The sequence below is a fragment of the Molossus molossus genome, unplaced genomic scaffold, assembly GCF_014108415.1.
Source record: "Molossus molossus isolate mMolMol1 unplaced genomic scaffold, mMolMol1.p scaffold_m16_p_24, whole genome shotgun sequence".
NCBI classification, from domain to species: domain Eukaryota; kingdom Metazoa; phylum Chordata; class Mammalia; order Chiroptera; family Molossidae; genus Molossus; species Molossus molossus.
In genome coordinates, this window is record NW_023425360.1 from 1617889 (window position 1) to 1638560 (window position 20672).

The following is a 20672-nucleotide window of genomic DNA, read 5'->3' on the forward strand; positions in this document are numbered from 1 at the left end:
ACATAGAAATCATCTTGAAAGAGGTGATACCTAATTTCGTACCGAAACGCAAACCAAAACCCATCATCTCACACGCACGGCCCAGCAACACTTTCCACCCCTGTCCAGGGGTCCAGAGGGGCTTGCCGCCGCCTCCACGCCTGGGGCGGTCCGTGTATCTCCACAGTCGCCCAGATATAATGCAGGTGAGACGGACAGCTCCCCGACCGCTCCCAGAAATGGGCTTGCTACAGAGACTGTCCCCCACGCGGGGTCGGTCGGCGGGGCAGCATGCCGTGTGCGCCATGTCGGGTTCTACCCTGTACGCTTCGTCTGGCCGGAAGGAAGCACCTTGTACTTTAGGCGCGGGCATCCTTAGTCATTCAGCAGATACTTACTGAGCAGTTGGTGGGAGTCCTCACTGAGCCAGGCCTGGGGGTTCAGCTCTGAACACAGTGGACAGGAACCTGTCCTCCTTCCAGGAGCTCAGGGGTCAGGAGAGCTGACCGGGGCTCCACCCCCTCGGGAGTGAGTGAGTCCAGCTGCAGCACACAGGTCCGGGGAGGGGGTGGCGTGGTTTGAAAGAAGTGTGATCTGAAAGGGACCTGAAGATCCAAGGTGGCGTGGAGGGTAGAGAGGGCCTGTGCCGCCGGGGCCAGAGAACGCTGGGCATTCAGGAGGCTGAGGGCGTAGTCGAGTGGTAGACGGAGTTTTAGGAAGAACCAGTGAGGCTCTGGAGAGGGTGGTGGGCAGACCTGCTGGGTCAGAGCTGACCTTGAGCCACAAAGGGCTGCATCTCAATCATTGCCCTTAACCAGGCTCTGAGATAATACAGACGGTAAACTAACACTGAAAGAGACGATGCATAATGTCTCCCGGACCGTCCTTTCTTCTGACGCAGACGGAGAGGCTGGGATCCGAGAGGACCCGAGACGTCCCGGCACCTCACTTTGTGTGGGGAAAAGGCACTGGGTGCAGGGCATTCCTGGGATGGATGCACAGGAGAAAATATAGGCTTAGGCAGTGCTTTCAAACACGTTTTTAATGCCCACGTTATCTTATCTTTAAAAAGTTTACTTATTTATTTGAATATTATTGAAAGCATTACAGATGTCCTGCCTATTTCCCCCATTGACCCCCTCCTCCCCGCTCCCCCGCCCCCCGCCTTCACCTCACTGTTGTCTGTGTCCATTGGTTACGCATATAGGCATGTAGTTCTTTGGTTTATCTCTTCCCACCCTCCCCTATCCCCCTTCCCTCTGAGGTTTGTCAGTCTGTCCCCTACTTCCACGTCTCTGGATCTATTCTGATCATTAGCTTATTTTGTTCATTATATTCCATAAATAACTGAGATCATGTGGTACTCGTCTTTCTCTGACTGGCTTATTTCACTTAGCATAATGCTCTCTGGGTCCCGCCACGCTATCTCAAAGGGTAAGAAATCTTTCTTTTTTCACAGCTGCATAGTATTCCATTGTGTAAATGTACCACAGCTTTTTTATCCACTCATCTACTGATAGGCACTTGGGCTGTTTTCCAGATCTTAGTGATTGTAAATAGTGCTACTGTAAACATAGGGGTGCATATATTCTTTCTGATTGATGTTTCAGGCTCTTAGGATATATTCCTAGAAGTGGGATCACTGGGTTAAATGGCAGGTCTATTTTTAATTTTTGGAAGAAACACCATATTGTTTTCCATAGTGGCTGCACCAGTCTGCATTCCCACCAGCAGTGTACTAGAGTCCCCTTTTCTCCACATCCTCGCCAGCACTTGTTGTTTGATGATTTGTTGATGGCGGCCATTCTGACAGGTGTGAGGTGATACCTCATAATCCTTTTAATTTGCATCTCTCTGATGATTAGTGACGAGCATTTTTTCATATGTCTCTTGACCATTTGTATGTCCCATTCGGAGAAGTGTCTATTTAGGTCCTCTGCCCATTTTTTAATTGGATTGTTTGTCTTCCTTTTGTTGTGTTGTATAAGTACTCTATATATACTTTGGAAATTAACCACTTATCTGATATATTGTTGGCAAATATGTTCTGTCATACAGTAGGTTCCCTTTCCATTTTATGCTGGTTTCTTTTGTTGTGCAGAAGCTTTTTCATTAGATGTAGTTCCATTTATGAATTTTTTTCCTTTGTTTCTCTTGCCCTAGCCTGTGTATTTGTGACAATTCTACTATATGTGATGTCTGAGATTTTGCCGCTGACATTTTCTTCTAGGATTTTTATGATTTCACAACGTACATTTAAGTCTTTTATCCATTTTGAGTTTGTTCTTGTGTATGGTATAAGTTGGTGGTTTAATTTCATTTTTTTGCATATGCCTATCCCAACACCATTTATTGAAGAGACTGTATTATCTCCACTGTATGCTCTTGCCTCCTTTTGCAAATATCAATTGTGCATAATGTCTTGGGTCGATTTCTGGGTTCTCTGTTCTGTTCCATTGATCTATATACCTGTTCTTGTGCCAGTACCAGACTGTTTTGATTACGATGGCTTTGTAGTGTATCCTGATACCCAGTATTGTGATCCTCCCTACTTTCTTCTTGTTTTTCAAGATTGCTGTGGCTATTCGGGGTCTCTTTTGGTTCCATATAAATGTTCGGAGTATTTGTTCTAGTTCTGTGACATATGCCGTTGGTACTTTAGTACGGATTGCATTGAATTTATAGATTGCTTTGGGTATGGACATTTTAATGATGTTGATTCTTCAATCCATGAACATGTATATGCTTTCACTTTTTGATATCTCCCTCTATATCTTTTTTCAATGTCCTGTAGTTTCTGGAGAACAGGTCTTTTACCTCCTTGGTTACATTTCTTCCTATGTATCTTAATTGCGTTTTTTTGCAATGGTAAACGGGATATAATTTCTTTTTCTGAGAGTTTATTATTGGCATATAAGAATGCTATCGATTTCTGGATGTTAATTTTGTATCGTGCTACTTTGCCGAATTCATATATTAAATCTAGTAGCTTTTTTGATGGAGTCTTTAGGGTTTTCTATGTCATCTGCACATAATGACAGTTTCACTTCCTCCTTTCCAGTTTGGATGCCTTTTATTGTTCCTTCTTGTCTGATTGCTGTGGCTGAGACTTCCAGTACTGCTTTCGAACATTTTTGACAGAGCAGCCAGTAATATAAAAACAGAATGAATAACCTCCACTGGTTTGGCTCAGCGGTTAGAGCGTCGGCCTGCGGTCCAGAGAGACCCGGGTTTGGTTCCCGCTAAGGGCACGTGCCTCGGTTGCGGTTTGTCCCCGGCCTTGGTTGGGTTGTGTGGGTGGCAGCCACTCGATGTGTCCCTTTCGCGTCGATGTTTCTCTCTCTCTCTCCCTCCCTCCCACTCTATCTGAACAAGAACAACAACAAAAAGTAGAGGGCAAATACCGTGCAAATGCAGATCAAGAGAAGGCAAGGTGGTGATGTTAGTTCTGTCAGACAAGATAAAAATCGAGGCAGCCATTCAGTGATTCTCAACCTTCCTAATTAATACAGTTCCCCATGTTGTGGTGACCCCCCCCCGTCCATAAAATTATTTTTGTTGCTACTTCATAACTGTAATTTTGCTACTGTTACGTCTTAGGCGACCCCTGTGAAAGGGTAATTCGACCCCCAAAGGGGTCGCAACCCACAGGTTGAGAACCGCGGCATTATATAGTTGATGAGTACTTTTTACGGACTGAGAGAAGGGTGCACAGTGAGACAGGAAAATCAGAACAAATTTCGGAGTTTTACCACCACTGGGGCCATAGTCCACGCTTACCACTCTAAGCTGTTTCACATTGATGAGACAAACTATAAGTAAAGAGTGCGAGGTTTGGAATCCTATGACTCAAAAGATCGAATATATATATATTTATATGTGTGCTGTAACCTCACATTTGAATACACACACATTTGAAACTCTAAACAGAGAATAATCATTCTTTTCAAATGTGCACAGAACACTGAAAACACTTGGTCACATCACACACTGGCTTACAGAGTAAACCTCAATAAATTCCAACAAATAAAAAGTGTCCGGGACACATCCTGTGGCCACGATGCAATTAAACTGGAATTTTCTAATAAAAAATTAGAACAGCAAGGATAACTCTTGGAAATTGAACCACAAGTAATGAACCCTAGCAACACGCAGTCTTAAAGGACTGGGTTTAAATTGAAGTCAACACTGCCATTACCAACTATTTCCAAAATAACCATGAGAACATCATATTTCAAAACTCATGGGTTGTGGTGAAAAGGATACTCAGAGGGGAATTTCTAGCTTTAAATGGTGATGACGACACGGTGGTAACCATGGCCAGCCAGCAGTCCGTGCTACAGGACGTACCTCCGGTGTTTCAGTTTATCATCACAGAGTTGCGGTGAGGTAGCAACTACAATTGTCCCCATTACACAGATAACAAAACTGAGGCACAGGAAGGTCAAGGAGATTTCGAAGGCCAGACACTTAGGAAACCATTGGGCTGGGATTTGAACCCAGGTCTCGCTGGACTCAAAGCCAGAGCCTGTGACCGCTGCATGGGGTGCTGTCGTTTCTAAAACAGAAAAAAAAATGGATGAGAGAAATGAACATTACATTCTAGAAGACAGAAAAAAGAACAAAACAAATATAAGAAAAACAGGGAGGGAAAAGTAATTAAAACTCCAGTGGGAATAAATACACTGGAAAGCAAACTGAAGAGGGGAGATGTTTTCACAAATCCTGGGAACAGGCCCCTCGAAAGGACCCACAGAACAGCCGCCTTCCGGTTAAGAGAAATCAGAGCAAAAAGGAGGAACATCAACCACGCACTGTTTCGGAGAAAAAGTTTTAAATTGTGAGCCTGTAAGGGACAGCTCTCTATTTAAAAAAAAATTTTTTTTTTCCTTTTATTGATTTTAGAGAGAGAGGAAGTGAGAGGGAGAGAGAGAGAGAAACATGGATGAGAGAGAACATTGGCCGCCTCCTGCACGCCCCCCACTGGGGATCAGGCCCACCACCTGGGCATGTGCCCTGACCGGGAATCGAACCGGCGACCTCTTGGTGCAGGGTCAGTGCTCAGCCACTGAGCCACACCGGCCGGACTCTACTAATACATATGAAAATCTGGATGAAAGAGCAGTCTAACGACAATATAGGTTGATCAAAACTGACAAAGAAAAAAGATTTCCCAAAATCAAGGAAGCAATGGAAAGTGTCAAAGAACCACCTCAACAGTGACGCAGGACCAAGAGATTTTTATGGGAAAACTACCTCAAGAGCTTGGGGATTAGACGTATCTACGCCGTTAAGCTCTTTTGGAGAGAAGGGGGTGATGTCTGGCCTCTGACTCCTTTTACAGGGTCCGTGCGCCTAAGACAGCACGGGGCGGCCGCAGGCCCTTTGCATCTGTGAAGACGGTCGCCAAGCCCTAAAGGGAAGCTGCACTCTGTCTCCAAGGAACCGCACGCTGCAATCAGCGAGACTTGCACCAACAAAAGGGTGGTTTTGTCTCAGCCGTCACGAGTGTCTCTGCGCACGGGGAAATCGAAAGAGGCTGATCCACGATCATGCCCAGGAGCTGACAAGGCCTTGAACACACAACGTCCGCTCTTGGTGAGAATTCTTCCCAAACACGCCGTGATTTGATCTCCACACGTGGCAGTCAGTATCCCAGTGGCCAGAGAACACTCGAGGAATAGCCGTGAATGTCTAGAGAAAAACACAGAACCCCCAGGCTACAGCCATTATTGGCTCGTGTTCCGGAAACCTTCATCAGTAACATCAGAAAACAAATGAAATAAGTGGTGTAGCCCTGGCCGGTTTGGCTCAGCGGTCAGAGCGTCGGCCCGCGGACCAGAAAGGCCCGGGTTCGGTTCCCGCTAAGGGCACGGACCTCGGTTGCAGTTTGTCCCTGGCCCTGGTTGGGGGTCATGAGGGTGGCAACCAGTCGATGCGTCTCTCTCACATCATGTTTCTCTCTCTCTCTCTTCCTCCCCCTCTCCCTCCCGCTCCATCTCAAGATAAATGCAAAAATGTGCTTGGGTGAGGATTAAAAAAAAAAAACAAATAAAAAGTGGTGTAAGTATTTTGTAAATGAAGCAAGCTCACTGCCATTCCGAGGTCACGGAAACCCAAGAGAAGCTGTTGTCTGGTGCCTGGAATTCATGGGCGAGGTCTGCGGGGTCCCCAGTTGTGAAATGTACACACGCCGAGGTCGTACCATCTGCGAGCCGTAACTGACGAGAAAGTGCCTTTTCCGAGTGGTTGCCTTCGAAGGAGAGACAAAAATGCCGAGAAAGGTGTCATTAGAGACACTTAGAGCCTACATGGAGGAGAACCCAGAATCTGGGGGAAGGAATCAGGAATGTGCTCCCTTCATTTCCTATCTCTGAGTCACCCCGCCGCGCAAGCAGAGCTACCCCCCGGGCTGGCGCGCCCACAATTTGAAAAGTGCCTTTGATATAAAACACTGTTGGAGAATTCAGAATGTAAAACACATTTCCTCCAGCAGGTCCCCTCTCCCCCTGTGGCTGTTCACCCCGCGGCGTGCTCCGCGAGCTGAGAGCGCTTTATCCAGATGGAAGGTGGTGGCTCCACGCGCGGCGCGCTCGTGAGGGAGGCAAGTGCAGGGGAGGGGACGAGGGCGGAGGACGGGCGGAGGACGGACGGACCCGGCTCCCAGCGCAGTCTGGGAGCCGCTCACCCTCCAGCCCTGTCCCTGGCTGGGCACGTCCTTGTCCTGACGACCACCGTCATGGACGGGTCCCCCAGGACTGTGATGATGAGTCTGTCCTTTGCTCCCTGCGGGCGGAGCGGCCCGTCCAGCCCTGGCGTGCGGGCGCGGCCCGTCCAGCCCTGGCGTTCGTTCGGGGAAGAGCAAACACCGGCAGGGTTTGGGGAAAGGGCTCTGGAGCGCAGAGCGGCCCACCGTGTCCTGGAAAGGCAGGTCCTTGAGGTTCACTTTTGGGAAGTGAGGGCGGCGGGCTCTCTGAGCTCAGCCACGTTGGAGACCTCCGCTGTGCTTCCCCAGGAGGCTCCGGAAGGGACCCCAAGGCCGTCCTGTGGAGGATCCACAAGGCAGGGACTGTGACAGTTGTTTGGCAGACGCCGTGGAGTCTGTGGCAGAGTCGGAGGAGTTCCGCGTTCTGGCCTGTGGCCGGCCTGGGAGGGTGGCCAGGGCCCCAGCCGCCCCCAGCTCTGCGGACATCGGTTCCCTCGGGAGCCGCGGCTGGTCACCATCCTGCTCGGTGCCGGGCTGAGCCGAGCCATGTGGCCACACACTGTGCGCTCCGCTCTCTCTGCTTGTAGGGAGCGCAGTCTCCCACAGAAGTCCCCTTCTGCTTTCTCCTGCGCAACCCTTCCGTGCTTCTTCCTTCGGGTTTGTAAACATTTCCACAATGACAAAGCTCCTTTTGAAAACCAGCTTTGCTCCTGTCCAAAGGGGCCACACCCCCTGTGAGAGCCAAGGCTGTAGACGTCACCGGTCCCTCTGGAAAAGCTTATTTTAAAAAAAACACACACACACACATCGGACAGTACTCCTCAGACGCTCCTGGAACCGGTCCACCCGGATTAGCACGGTCTCCACCAGGGGACCGACGTCCTCCGCTCTCTTAAATTCGGTATGTCGCCAACTTTCCCACCAAGTACACAGCCCTGTCCTGGCCCCAAGGTGCCCACATACTTGCGTCGTGGAAAATGCTCATCTGCGGCTGGGCTTGTGTTGTCGTCCGCGATGGAAGGACGCACACGGGGCTTTGGGATACAGGCACGAGGGACGAGGGTCCTTGATGAGAGGGGCCAGCACTGAGCTAACGACACAAAGCCCGCGGAGAGTGGACTCGGGGGTAGGTCTTCATTCGTTTCTGTTCGTTGCCGTCGGCGGCTCCAGGTGGCTGGTGAAGGCGCAGATACAGACAAAAGGCGAACCGGAAAAGGATGCGTCTGCGCAGCTTGGTCGCTGACGCGCAGCGGTGCTTTAAGAAGAAACCTCTGTGGGGGCGGGTCTGCGGAAGGGCCGTGGGTCAGGCGCTGGGAGGCGCCCAGGCAGCGGGCCCACTGGGCCCAGCTCCACTGGCTGCCCTGGCAGCCGGTCTGCTCCGTGGCTTGGGCACGAGTCGGAGTTCCGCATGAGCCAGCGCGGGCCCCTTGCCACCTGCCTCATGGCAACGGGGTCCGGGGGCCGTGCCTGCCACCCAGCCGAGCCGCGGGCTGAGCCAGCGGTTGCCCTGCTGGGCGAAGCCAGTCTTTGACCCCTGAGCTGTGAGGGGCTGACCCGATGGGGACGGAGCAGGACGCCTTGGGCCTCGTCCGTGCTGTGCTGTTGGCCGAGGAGACCTTGGGCCCGGGGGTGGGCACCCAGGTTTGCAGGCTGCTCCTGTTCACTCCATCAGCCTGGCAGCTCAGCACCGGGCCAGGCCCCCACCCTTCCCAGTCGTAGGCGCCTCCGGGGAGTGAGGGCTCCGGAATCCTGGGGTCTTTGGGGCTGCTCGGCGTCTCGGGGGGCAGTACAGCTTAGTCTCCCTTTCGCCCTCCGACCTGCTCTACCGGCGGGATTTCCGGTAAATCTCCGTCTGAAGAAGGGCCTGTAAGGGGAGACTTGCCACAGGCCCAGGTCTGTCGGATCTGCGCCCTCCCGTGCCTGACCCCTCGCCCCTCCGCCAGCTGCTTCTGGCCCGGGGCTTGCGTGTCCCTGCCCCGTGCCTCGGTTTCCCTGTCTGGGAAGCTCTGGTCTCCGTGAGTGTGGGAATGGAGAGGGTGGTCACCGCTCGGGGTCACTAACTCCGTTTGGTCAACCGCACGGAAGGGAGGGGGACACTGAGGACAACCTGCCGTCCGTCCTGCTCCTCGGGCACCGGACACCGGCGGCTCAGCTCGGACCCTGGGCGGCTCCCTTGTCAGCAGCAGGTCACATGGCTCCCTCCGTGTCCTCTCTCCTCCAGGGACTCGCGAAGGGGCGGCTAAGCCCAGCGCAGTGGCCACCCGTCCACCAAGGGCCCGCGAGCAGCCGCGGAAGAAGGCCGGCCTCACGTCCTCCCTGAGGATGGAGCCGCACAGCCGTTCCGCCAGGAGCAGGAAGTCCACAAAGCTCCGCTCCATCTCCCGGTCCCTGATCCTCTGCAACGCGAAGACCAGTGACGACGGCTCCAGCCCCGACGAGAGGTACCCGGACCCCCTCGAGGGGTCGCTGGGCCAGGGCAGCGAGGGGCTTTTCCACTCGCCGGAGCAGCTGGCCGACACGTCGGAGGCCGGGCCCCGCAGCGCGCCTGACCTGGCGCCGTCCCCCGAGGCCCCTGCTCTCCCCGCGGCCGGCGATGGAGGCAGGACCTGCCGGAGGATGTTCTTCCTGAAGGTAGGCCAGGACTGGTCTGCTGGGCTGGAGGGCCGCGGCCCGAGCCCCTGGGCCCTCCCTCCCCTCCCTCCCCTCCCTCCCCTCCCCTCACCCAGGCGTGGTTCTGAGCCGGAACCGAGCAGGGAGGAGTCTGAGGCCCCGGTGGCAGCAGTGGGCGTGGCGGTGACCCCGGCTCAGCTGCCCCTGCTGAGGGCCCCAGGGAGACTGTCGGCCTGAAGCCGCTGGGCCGGTCCCTGCCGGAGCGGCCGGTGCAGCAGTCCTGTCCTGGGACGTCAGCGTCTGCCCACGTCCTGTTTGCACGATGATGTGACAAGTGTACAGTCCAGCCACCGAGCGTCAGATTTATTAATGATGATACCGATTGATCCAGGGTAGAGCTCAGATCAACCTAATTCAAAAATCATTTGCGAGTCTAGTGGACTCCCGGGAGGGTGTGCGCCTCTGTTCCACCGCGTGGTGTTTCCTGAGCCCCGTGGGGCACCGCCGAGGGACCCGGCCCTGCCCTCGGGACCTGCTTGCAGCAGCGAGGCTGCGGGAGGCCCCAGGGAGGACAGGTCTCCAGGTCGCACTGGGCTGTGCAGGGTGGTTCCAGGGAGCCGGCCAGGCAGAGTGCGTCTCCGCCCTCACGCTACTTTGATTCTGGTCGGGGACGTGGATGTTAACAACTCAGTTTACGATATGGCCCTGGCCGGAGTGGGTCAGTGGTTAGAGTGTCGGCCCCGGACCAGGGGGTCACAGGTTCGCTTTCGGTCAAGGGCGCCTACCTGGGTTGCAGGTTCGATCCCCAGCCCCGGTCCAGGCGCCTTCGGGAGGCAACTAGTCAGGATGTCGTCTCTCATCGATGTTACTCTCCTCCTCCCTCCCTCCGTCCCACTCGCTCTACGGATCAATGAGAAAACTGTCCTTGGGTGAGGATCAACAGATACGTGTATATAATATAATATCGAACAGCGAGGGCTCTGGAGCAGGGTCAGGGAGGGGAGCCCGGAGAAGATGAAGTCGGGTGCTGGCAGGGCTGGCCTGGGATCTTACTCTCAGAGCCTCCGGGCTGGCGGGGGAGGGGCGCGGGCCTTGGGGGGCTGTGCGGCTGCTGGGCGGGGGGGGGGGGGTGCAGGGCCCGGTTCGGGGGCTCGGCAGTGCCTGGGGAAGGGACGCGTCTCGGCCCAGGGGCGGTGTGGGGGCCCCCGCGCAGGGTCAGGGTTGGGTTTACTTCCAAGGCGAAGCCCGTGGGCTTCGTGGACGGAGGACGAGGCGTGTGACAGGGAGCAGCCCAGAGGAGGGGCCTGTGCGGCGGACGGGCGGAGGGAGCGGGCTGAGCCCTTCGTGGGCAGCTTGTGCCTGGCGCCTGGCCGGCGGCAGGGGTGGGGTGCCGGGGGGAGCGGGGTGCCCGGGCGCTAGGAGACGGGAAGGGGTCCTAGACCAGCAGCACCCCCCTCTGATTTCACACGCACCGTGCTTGGTTTAAGAAATGTTTTTGCAGCTCTAGTCTCCTCCCAATACCCCAGGAAGAAGGCGGTCCCGGCGGCATTATTATTGCGGGGTTCGGGGTGGGGTTGTTAGTCCGACTGCTCGGGCGTGAGTACGCGTTTCCCGTGTGGGCTCCCCCACCGTTCTCCGGGCCTCGGGGTTCGCACTCAGGAGTGTCAGTAGCGGCCTGGCCTCGTGCGGCTTTGCCAGCAGACGCGGTGGTCACCTCCACGAGGACATGTGCCTGAAGCAGCCGTTCCCTGTAGAACTGCCTCCTAAGTATCGTTTCTGTTTTGGGTTGGGGACAGGGACCGATCCGAGTAACTAAGTGACTGATGGACCGAGGGCTTCAGTGGGCTGGTCCGCGTGCAAGAGTCATGGGCTTTGCAGATGCTCCCGGGCCGGTGAGGGAGGCGGGGCCGGAAGGGTCATGTCTATCTTAGGGCTCAGGGACAGAGATACAAGGGAAGTCACAGGAGGGGCGGGGCGCCGAGGAGGGACACGCAGCCGTGACCGGGGACGGACGTCCGTCCTGCGCAGGGCGGGGTGTCCAAGGAAACAAGCCCAGGCCTCAGCGAGCGGTGCAACGAGCAGAGATGTAGGGGTTCATTCCCCGGAGCACAGGTGACCATGTCCCGTCCATTAATGAGTCTAAGCAGGTGAGGGATTCAGCGGTGGGAGCAGGTCCCTCATCGAAAGTGCCAGGACAGAAAGGTCCAAGGTGACCGCTGGTCCCCCATCCCCTTCTCGCAGAGGCCGCTCATCTCCGCTCGGCTCCTGCTGTCCTGTGCCGGGGCTCAGGGCCTGGTCAGGCTCCGCAATGCCATGGCTGCACTGAGTTCAGCTTCGGGAAGGCGGCCCTGTGACATCTCTCATCTAGAGACGCCCGGTGCGAAAATCAAGGAGGAAGTTACGTCAACAGTCGGCTCAGAGAAGCGGCCTCATTGCCTGTGTTGTGCTTGGCAGAACCTGGACCCGGTGCCTCGGGGCCCAGGGGCGCGCAGGCCTGAGGGGCATCAGACTCGTGGGGCGTGTGAAGGTGCCCGTGGGGCCCCTCCTTCAGGGGGACCTTCCAGACCCCTGGGGGTGCAGTCACGGGGGTAATGTCTTTCTTCTAAGTTCCTCGTCTGGTTTCATGGGGCAGGTACGTCGGCCTCATGAAGCGAGTTGGGAAATATTTTCCCTTTTCCATCCCCGAAAATAGTCCGACTCTCCTTTCTTCAGTGGTGGAAGGATTCACCTGGGAGCCATCTGGGCCTGGAGATTTCTTTGTGCGAAAGTTTTAAATTACCATTGCGTCTGTTGAATAGACAGGGAATATTCAGATTTTTTATTTCTCCCACTTAGGTAAGATGCATTTTTGTTCCAGGATTTTTTTGTTTGTTTTTTGTTTTTGTCTGAAGGTATTACTGTAAAGTTGTCATAAAATCTTAGTACATTTTAATTGAGATTTTTATCAGATTCATTGTAGACTTTCTTGACGTTGTAAAGAATAGTACAGCCCTGGCCAGTTTGGTTCAGCGGTTAGAGCGTCGGCCTGCGGTCCTGAGAGACCCGGGTTCGGTTCCCGCTAAGGGCATGTACCTCGGTTGCAGTTTGTCCCCGGCCCTGGTCGGTTGTGCGGGTGGCAGCCACTCGATGTGTCCCTTTCACATCGATGTTTCTCTCTCTCTCTGTTCCTCTCTCTCCCTCCCACTCCACCTGAACAAAAAATGGAAAAATGTCCTCGGATGAGGATTAAAAAAAAAAAAAAAAGAATAGTACAGAGAGAGCTTGTGTGTCCCCTCTCAGCTCCCCCCAAAAGTAACATTTTGCAAAACTGGAGTCCAGGATCCAGCCTGTGTGTTGCCGTCTAGACAATCCACTTAGTGTAGTCGGACCCCCCACTGTTACATGTACTGTGTGTGCGGGACTTCTGAGACCTTGGTGGGCACTGTAGTGATGTCCATTTTTCATTCCCGATATGGATACTTTGTTTCCTCTCTTTAAAAAAATCTATCATTCTAGGGGCGTGTTAATGATGTCGAGTTCTCAAAGAACTAACTTTTTAAAATACAAAGCCATACTTAATTTTCTTTTTCTAGACACACTCCTAGAATTTTATTTACTTAAGATACTTTTCACTCTTTATTTTGTTCCATTACCGCTGACGTGCACTATTGTATTAGTTTCAGGTGTACACAGTGAGTAAACATTGACACAGCCTGCGTAGTGGCCACCCCAACACGTCTAGAACCCAGAACCCGTCTGGCCCCACGCAGAGTCATTCCAATGTTACTGACTGGATTCCCTGCGCTGCGCTTTGTATCCCTGTGACTCTTCTGTAATTGCCAATTTGTATTTCATAATCCCTCTCCCTTGTTCGCCCAGCCCCCTCCCATCTGGCCACCACCCGTTTGTTCTCTGTATCGGCGAGTCTGTTTCTGTTTTGTTTGTTCATTTGTTTTGTGTTGTTCGATTTCACTTATAAGTGAAATCATATGGTATTTGTCTTTCTCTGTCTGACTTATTTCACCGAGCGTAACCCCCTCCAAGTCCGTCCGCGCTCTCGCCAACGTCAATATTTCATTCATGTCTACGGCTGAGCCCTGGTCCACCGTGTGCATCCTCTGCTCACCCGTCGACGATCGGAGGGCGCTGAGGTCGCCCCCCCGTCTTGGCTGTTGCAGATAAAGCTGCAGTGAACGTAGGGGTGCGTGTATCTTTTTGAATGAAGTGTTCTTCAGGTAGACACCCAGAAGTAAAGTTGCTGGGTCTTTCTCGGCCTCTTCTGAGAGCCTTTGTTTTAAAGTCCAATTTTTTGGTATACGTTTGCTTTATGTTGTTATTATTTGCTTTGAATGAAAGAGCTTTTCCATCAACTGGCTTCTGATTTTGTTGAATTTTCTCTGTTTTGTGTTTTCTCTTTAATCAATCTCAGATCCGTATTCTTTTTCTTTAGGTCTAACTTTTTGGTCCTTTTTTTCCTAGATTTTTGAGAAGAAAGCTTGGATAGTTGATTTTCAGCTACTCTTTCTCAATTTGAGGCTGTACATGTCCCTCTAAGTTTAGTAAGTTCATCTATAAATTTTGATATTCCATTTTTTTCATGATTTTAGCTCAATAGATATCTATGGGCGTGTAGTGTGATTTCTTAGTGTGACTCGTGGCTTATTTACAAACATTTAATTTCCAGGACTTTTAGGTTCTCTGTCTTTGTCTCTTGCCATCGATGAATTTCGACATTGATTTTTCTGTCGTGAGGTAAGAGAACGTACTGCAAATGAGTTTCACCAGGGGGAACTGGTTGAGACAGAATCCGTGAATATATTGCGGTTGCTGGATGCACCCGTGTAGGGATACATGTCCGTTAGGTCGGGTTGTGGATCACACCCCCTGTGGTTTCCACCATCTTACAGTGTGGGCGCCGCATCCGTGTAAGGTGTCCGGGCGGGTGTCGTCTACTCCCGGTACTTGGTTATGGTTGTGTCCGAAGGTTTCCGCTTGGTTTTCTCCTTCTCCTTGCCCTCTTTTGGGTTGATACATTTTTACTACTTTCCTTCTGTAGTTAGCTTGTTACTTATACATTTTTACTCTCCTTTTTTTTTTTTTTTTTTTTGCATTTATCTTCAGATCGAGCAGGAGGGAGAGAGGGGGAAAGAGAGAGAGAGCAACATCGATGTGTGAGAGAGAAACATAGAGTGGTTGCCACCCACATGACCCCAACGGGGGCCGGGGACAAACTGCAACCAAGGTACGTGCCCTTAGCGGGAATCGAACCCAGGTCTCTGGTCTGCAGGCCAACGCTCTAACCGCTGAGCCAAACCGGCCAGGGCCATTTTTACTATTCTTTGAATCACAAACACTTCCATTGTGTTCTGAATGTATCAGAGTCTCATATGAATTAGTCCCTTTTCAGTTCTCAGACAACACCAAGACCTGGAACACACCAGTCCACGCACCCTGCCCGTTTTCCGGCGTCATCGTCCCACGACCGTCCGGCGGACGTTGAAAACCGAGGATGAGGTCGTGGCCGAGGTCCTGCAGAGCCTGTGTCCACTCAGAGTGACTCGCGTGCTTTCTCCCCCCGTCGTCTTCACCGTCCTGCGTGCCTGCCCCCCGCCGACTCGCCACCCCCCTTCCCCAGAGCAGCTCTACCACGGGCAGGGACGGGCAGGGACGGGCAGGGGGCAAGGGCGACCTTCACGCCAGAGGCCTGAATGTTTACAGGTCATAAACCAAGGCAGAGTACATGTAAACACAGATTTTCCTGCCCACCTCCCTTGGCAAACACACCTCCAGAAGAACTTGGACGGCCAAGCTCAGAGAAGGGGTTGGGCTCCCCAGAGCCGGCGCCACTTCCGTGTCCTGCCTGACCCCTCTCCACGGCGCCCGGCCGACCACGGGGCCTCTGCCAGTGCGCGGGCTCCTGCAGCCCAGCTGCGGTGCCAGTGGGCGCTGGGCTCCTGGCGGGACAGACCCGGGGGTGCAGGTCCTGGGATGTAGTCCGATGCCGCCGCCGCCTCTGTTCCTCAGTTTCCCTCCCGCTGCATAATCGGCAGCTCCCCAAACTGCCCGTAGTGCGGTGCCCACCACCTCGGCTGGTGCCCTTCAGCGGTCGGGATGGGGACGGGCACCCAGGGGCGGCCCTGTGGACCTGCGTGCAGGAGGGTGCTCGGTGAGCTCACGAGGCCACCCTCAGGCAAGCAGCCTGCTGACACAGCCCAGGCTCCCGTGGGGTTTTCGCCAACGAAGCGGTTTACACTGGACAAGCTCTGGTATTCCCACTGCCCGAGACCGGACGCCTGGGAGGTCCTGTCCCCGGGGCTGCCGCCTGGGGCTCAGAGCTTTGATCCATGTGGGAATGGCCTCCGTGGTGGGGAAAAGTCTCCTGTTTTTTTTTTTTCTCACAAATTCAAAATATTGGTTAGGCAAAGCACCACTCACAGAGCGCGAGTCGGGCTGTGATGAGGTCAAGTCAGCCGCCTGCGCCGGGGCTGGAGACAGGGTGGCCAGGCCCCCGTGGGCGGACAAGGGGGCTCATTCTGCTCCCGAGAGCAGCTCAGCCTGTGGCTTCGAGGCCCCGGCCTCCTTGGCGACCGGGAAACCCAAGCCTTTGGCCAGCTGCCTCTTCCTGCCACAGACGGGCTCTGGCTGAGCGCAGCCGCGGGGAGGGAGCCTGGGGCTGCAGGAGGCGCAGCCAGTGTGCGGGAGGCGGGGAGGCGGGGCAGGGTGGTCCCCGGGGTGGGGGCGGGCTCAGAGGTGCGGTGGCCGCCCTTGCTGACCGGCTGCCAGACTCGTGTGGGCAGAGGACGGAGCTGGGTGCTGGGCCCCTGGGTCCGAGGGGCAGGAGAACAGGCGCTGGGAAGTGCTGCGGAGCCCCTGCCGTGCTGCGGGTGAGCCTCGGGTCAGCCCCTGTCGGCCCGGTCGGCCTCCGTCGGCCCCGGTCAGCCCCCGTCGGCCCCGGTCAGCACCGGTCGGCCTCGGTCAGCCTCGGTCGGCCTCGTTCTTCCCGCACTGCTGGAGGGTTCGCTGGGCCCCAGCCGGTCGCCTGCTGGGGTGGGAAGAGCTGCTCTGGCTGGCCTGTGGCACAGGGTGACCATCTGTCGTTCAGGTGGGGCCGGGCAGAAGCTGTGGGGCCCGGGGTCTCTGCTGTCACTGGGTGGGGGGAGGGGCAGGAGCAGGACACTCAGCTGATGGGCCCCTGCAGGTGGGCCCTGCTGCCTGTGCCCTGGTCCTGGACGGGGGCTGGGAGCCTGGCCAGGGCTCTGCTGTGGCCACTGCCGCAGGGACACGCAGCCCTGCCGCCCTGCCGGGGCCTCGTGGGGGCAGAGGCTGGGCTCCCCCCACCCAGGTCTTGGCTGGCCCCTCCTGGTGTTTGGCCGGGAGCACTGTCCTGGTCCCCAGCAGCTGGTCGGCTGTGCGGCAGGCAGGCAGACAGACAGAGGCTGTGCGGCAGGCAGACAGACAGACATCGCCCAGGCACACGCATTTGTCGTCCCTCTCGTCCCGAGGCTCCTGGCCTTGGCTGTGCCCTCTGGGCCTTCAGCGTCCGATGACCGCTGTCCGTGGGGTCACTCCAGGGCGTTCGGCTGCGTGTGGCAGGGAGGGGAACACACTGGCCCTGGAGGTCTCAGCCCCACTCAGGTCTGCGTGTCACACGGATGCGGTTCCACTGTGACCTCCGTCGGTAGCGAAGGGTATTTTCCCCTGTACCCTCATATAGAGTGGGAGGGGGAGAGAGAGAAACATTGATGTGAGAGAGACACATCCATTGGCCGCCTCCTACACGACCCAACCAGGGCCAAACCACAACCGAGGTACGTGCCCTTGACCGGTATCAAACCTGCGACTCACTGGTCCGCGGGCCGATGCTCTAACCACTGAGCAAAACCGGGCAGGGCCGTTCACTTTATTTTATTTATTTTTTATGGAAAGTATTACAGATGTTCCTCTTTTTTCCCCATTGACCCCCTCCCCCACCTCCTGCTCTCCCAACCTAACGTCTGTGCCCATTGGTTGTGCATATGTACACACAAGCCCTTCAGTTTCTCTCCCCACCCCTCCCACCCCCTCCGTCTCAGGTGTGTCTGTCTGTCCCCGACTTCCATGGCTCGGGGTCTGTTTTGACCTCCAGGTGATTTTGTTCATGATGTTCCATAAATAAGTGAGATCCTGGGGTACTTGTCTTTCTCTGACCGGCTTATTTCGCTCAGTATAAATTCTCCAGGCCCCTCCACGTCGTCGCAAAGGGTGAGAGAACCTTTCTCACAGCCGCGTAGTGTTCCACTGTGCAGAAGCCTTTGGTTTCCACGTGGCGTTCATCCGTCGCGCCCTTTAGAGTGTGTGCGTTTGTGTCTTACTTAAAGCTTCGTGTCATTTGTTAACGCGGACGCATTCGATGACGACATCTCCTCTCTCCTCGTCTTCGGAACGTGCCACGGCCTTTTGCCTTTCGTACGGTGGTTCTCGCACCCGGAGCGGATGTTGGTGAAGGGGGGGCCTCGTCGTTTTCCCGCACGGCTCCGTGTGCCCGCTGCTCCTGCTGACGGGACATCTTCCCCAGACGTTAGTTCTGTCTCCGGCCGTTCTAGGCTCTGCGTCCTGTTTCATGGTCAGTCGTTACCCTGTTTCCTAACTCCACGGTCTCGATCATATTTTAACCTCAGTATTGTTCTCGCGTATGGAGCTTTCTCCCTTCTTTTGCTTGTTTAGGAATGTTTGTTTTTGGCCTTTTGCTTCTTGATAAAAGTTTAAGGATCCATTTGGGATACTTTTTAAAAAAACAACACTTGACTTTTGTTAGTGCCTCACTGAACTTCCCACGCGCTGGGGGCACTGACCAGCGTGCATTACCGGGTCCCCGTTTCCTGACGCTGCGGGGTTCTCAGAGTCTGTGGCTTCCTCTCGTCCCCCGGCCCCTGGGCACTCTGTGTTTCCTGGCGCAGCTGTACATGTCATCTCCGTAGCGATTCTGTTTTCTAACGGCTGTTTTCTGGGGTGTGGAAATGCAGTGTTAAAATCGTTTTGTAAATTAAACCCTTTATCTTAAGATGACTGTAGATTCCCGCGAGGTTGCAAGAAATGCAGGTGCCTCAGTCCCCCAGGGCTGTCAGGTGGCTGGTTGGTGCGTGTCCTTGCGTAGTCATACCCCCCATAAACGTACAGACTGCCCCTCAGGCAGTAACGGGGCGCCCGCCCCCAGAGCGCTGCCCACAGCCGTCTCCGGTGAGAACAAGAGGAAATGACTTTGCCAGCCCGACCTCGGCGACAAACCCCTGGTCTCCAGGCGGCCCCACCTTGGAGCAGGAACAGAAGAGCTTTGTTCTGCGGCTGGGAGGGAGCCGGGCCAGGGGGCAGCACAGAGACTCCTTTGAGGCAGCACCGGAACGTCCTTGCCCGCAGCGCCCCGGCTCCCTGGGGCCCAGGAAAGAGGCTCGGTGCTTGGGGGTGATCCGCTGTGACCATGTCCGAGAGGACAGGGCTCCGTGGCTCCTTAAATGGAAGCATCAGTCATGTTCAAAACCATGGCGCTGACAGTGGTTGCGGGGGTCAGTGCACCCCTCAGCGTGCAAAAGGGGAAACCGAGCCCAAAGAATGGAGAGACAAGTCCAGGGCATGAGAGAGTTAATGCTGCTGGTCCCACGATCCTCCGCCCACTCTGTCCCTCTGTGCCTCTCTGGTGAAGAACCATGAAGCTCAGGGTTTCGCGGATGCACGAGAGTGAACGATGCCTTGACGTGACCCCAGCACGTGGGTGAGCCTGGGTCCGTCGGTGCATGGCCTGTGTGGGGAGCTTTTAGGGGCCCGATAGCTGTCTGTCTTTGTTGATGTTTTTAAGTCTGATAGAACATCGAGACCTGGCTCTCCTCTGGTTCTTGGCAGCCCGTGTCCATCCTTCCCTGTGGCAGCCGCCCGGCCGGCCAGTCCCCGCCACAGCCAGGTCAGGACGTAACCTCCGGGACGACTGTGGTCTCAGAAATGTCCGAGTAGTATATTGTGTGCAGCAGGTAATTCAAAGAGGTTGTCTCTGCGCCAAGGTCTGGAAAGGTAGTCTCAGGAACTCACCTCCCACATCATCCCATCCCTCTCCTGAAGATTCCCCGGCCGCCTGGGGAGAGGAGCTGGCTGTCTGGGTTAATGTGGCGCCACCTGCTGCTGGGGAGGAAGAGGAGCACCTGGGAAGAAGGGGGCTCTGGCTCGAGCAGGGCTCCCCAAGAACCAGGGCCCTGAGGGACTTCTGGCAGCAGAGGGTGCCAGAGTGCATTTCGTCCCCCCTTCCGGCCCCGACACACACCTCTTAGAAATTTCTGTGAAATCCAAAAATGTGTGTACAAACAGGGAGGAAGCTATGTCAGAACACGAAGCCGTGGAAAGGGGCCGAGCCCCCTCTGAAGCCCACAAGAACGTCTGCCGTGGTGCAGGTGGGGCTGGGCTGAGGGCTCCTTGGCCCGCCGCTGGCCACAGGGAGGGAGACGAGCGAGCGGACAGATGCTGGCAGAACCCCCGCCCCGTGCCGACCACCTCGGGCTGGAGCGGAGAGCAGGTGCATAGTTGGGGCGGCAGGAGAGCCTCCTTGTGTCCGGGCAGGGTGCCAGGGGCCGAGGTCCGCAGGCGCTCGGCATGCGAGATTAGCCAGGCGCTGGCCAGGCCTGTAGTCAGAGCAGGGTGGCAGGTGCCCCTCACCCGCCTCCGCCCTGGGGCACTGAGTCCCAGGTAGCACTGGGCAGACTCCAGCTTCCAGACTAAGTGACCCCACACCCAGGGATTCTGTGCTCAGCAAATCACTCAGGTGGGACGGACTTCTCCATCTGCACAGTTTCCCAAAGGAGATTTCTCTCTCCCCCTCTCTCCACCCCCCTCCCCCACCGGATTACGGTAGTGAGTAATGAAGCCAACATCACTCAGGAATTAAGTCCAACTCACTGTGGCTCATAAAGTTATGAAAGAGGAAAACAGCATAAACACGGTTCTGGGAAGAGACGTAAAATAAGCAATGTCATCATCTTCATTATCCACCTGTAACCCTGCGCCCTCTGTCCCTGAGGTCCCAGGGGGAGGGAGGGAGGAGCGCGAACCCGGCTCAGGTGCCCCCCTCACCTGCGGGAGAGCTGGGTGTGCTGCGTCGTGTCACCGGCCCCGATGGAGAAGCGCGTCCCCGCCGCTGTCCCGTGCGCTGCTGATGGGCCCCACGCAGGGGGAGCATTTCTTAACTTAGTATAAAGAAGCAAAGACAGCGTGATCCATATGGCACGGGAGGAAAAGAAAAACAGAACAACAGCCAGATTTAACTTCAAAATGTAGAATGTTAGAGTCCTCAATTAAATCACGCAGAAGAAACAGCAACATGATCAAACTACGTCTAACACTGTCAAGAATGCATGGACGGTTCAACGTAAGGAAATCTGTT

General features: G+C 55.2%; 1 protein-coding gene across 1 annotated transcript in view; it reads left to right on the top strand.

Moving 5' to 3' along the window:
• Positions 1-8914: 8914 nt before the first annotated feature.
• Positions 8915-20672, top strand: part of IL16 (interleukin 16) — a 34087-nt gene continuing 22329 nt past the window's right edge. Inside the window, exon 1 of the mRNA XM_036278143.1 lies at positions 8915-9316. Within this exon, the coding sequence (XP_036134036.1) occupies positions 9008-9316 (309 nt within the window). The 5' untranslated portion in view covers positions 8915-9007. The remainder of the gene's footprint in view (positions 9317-20672) is intronic.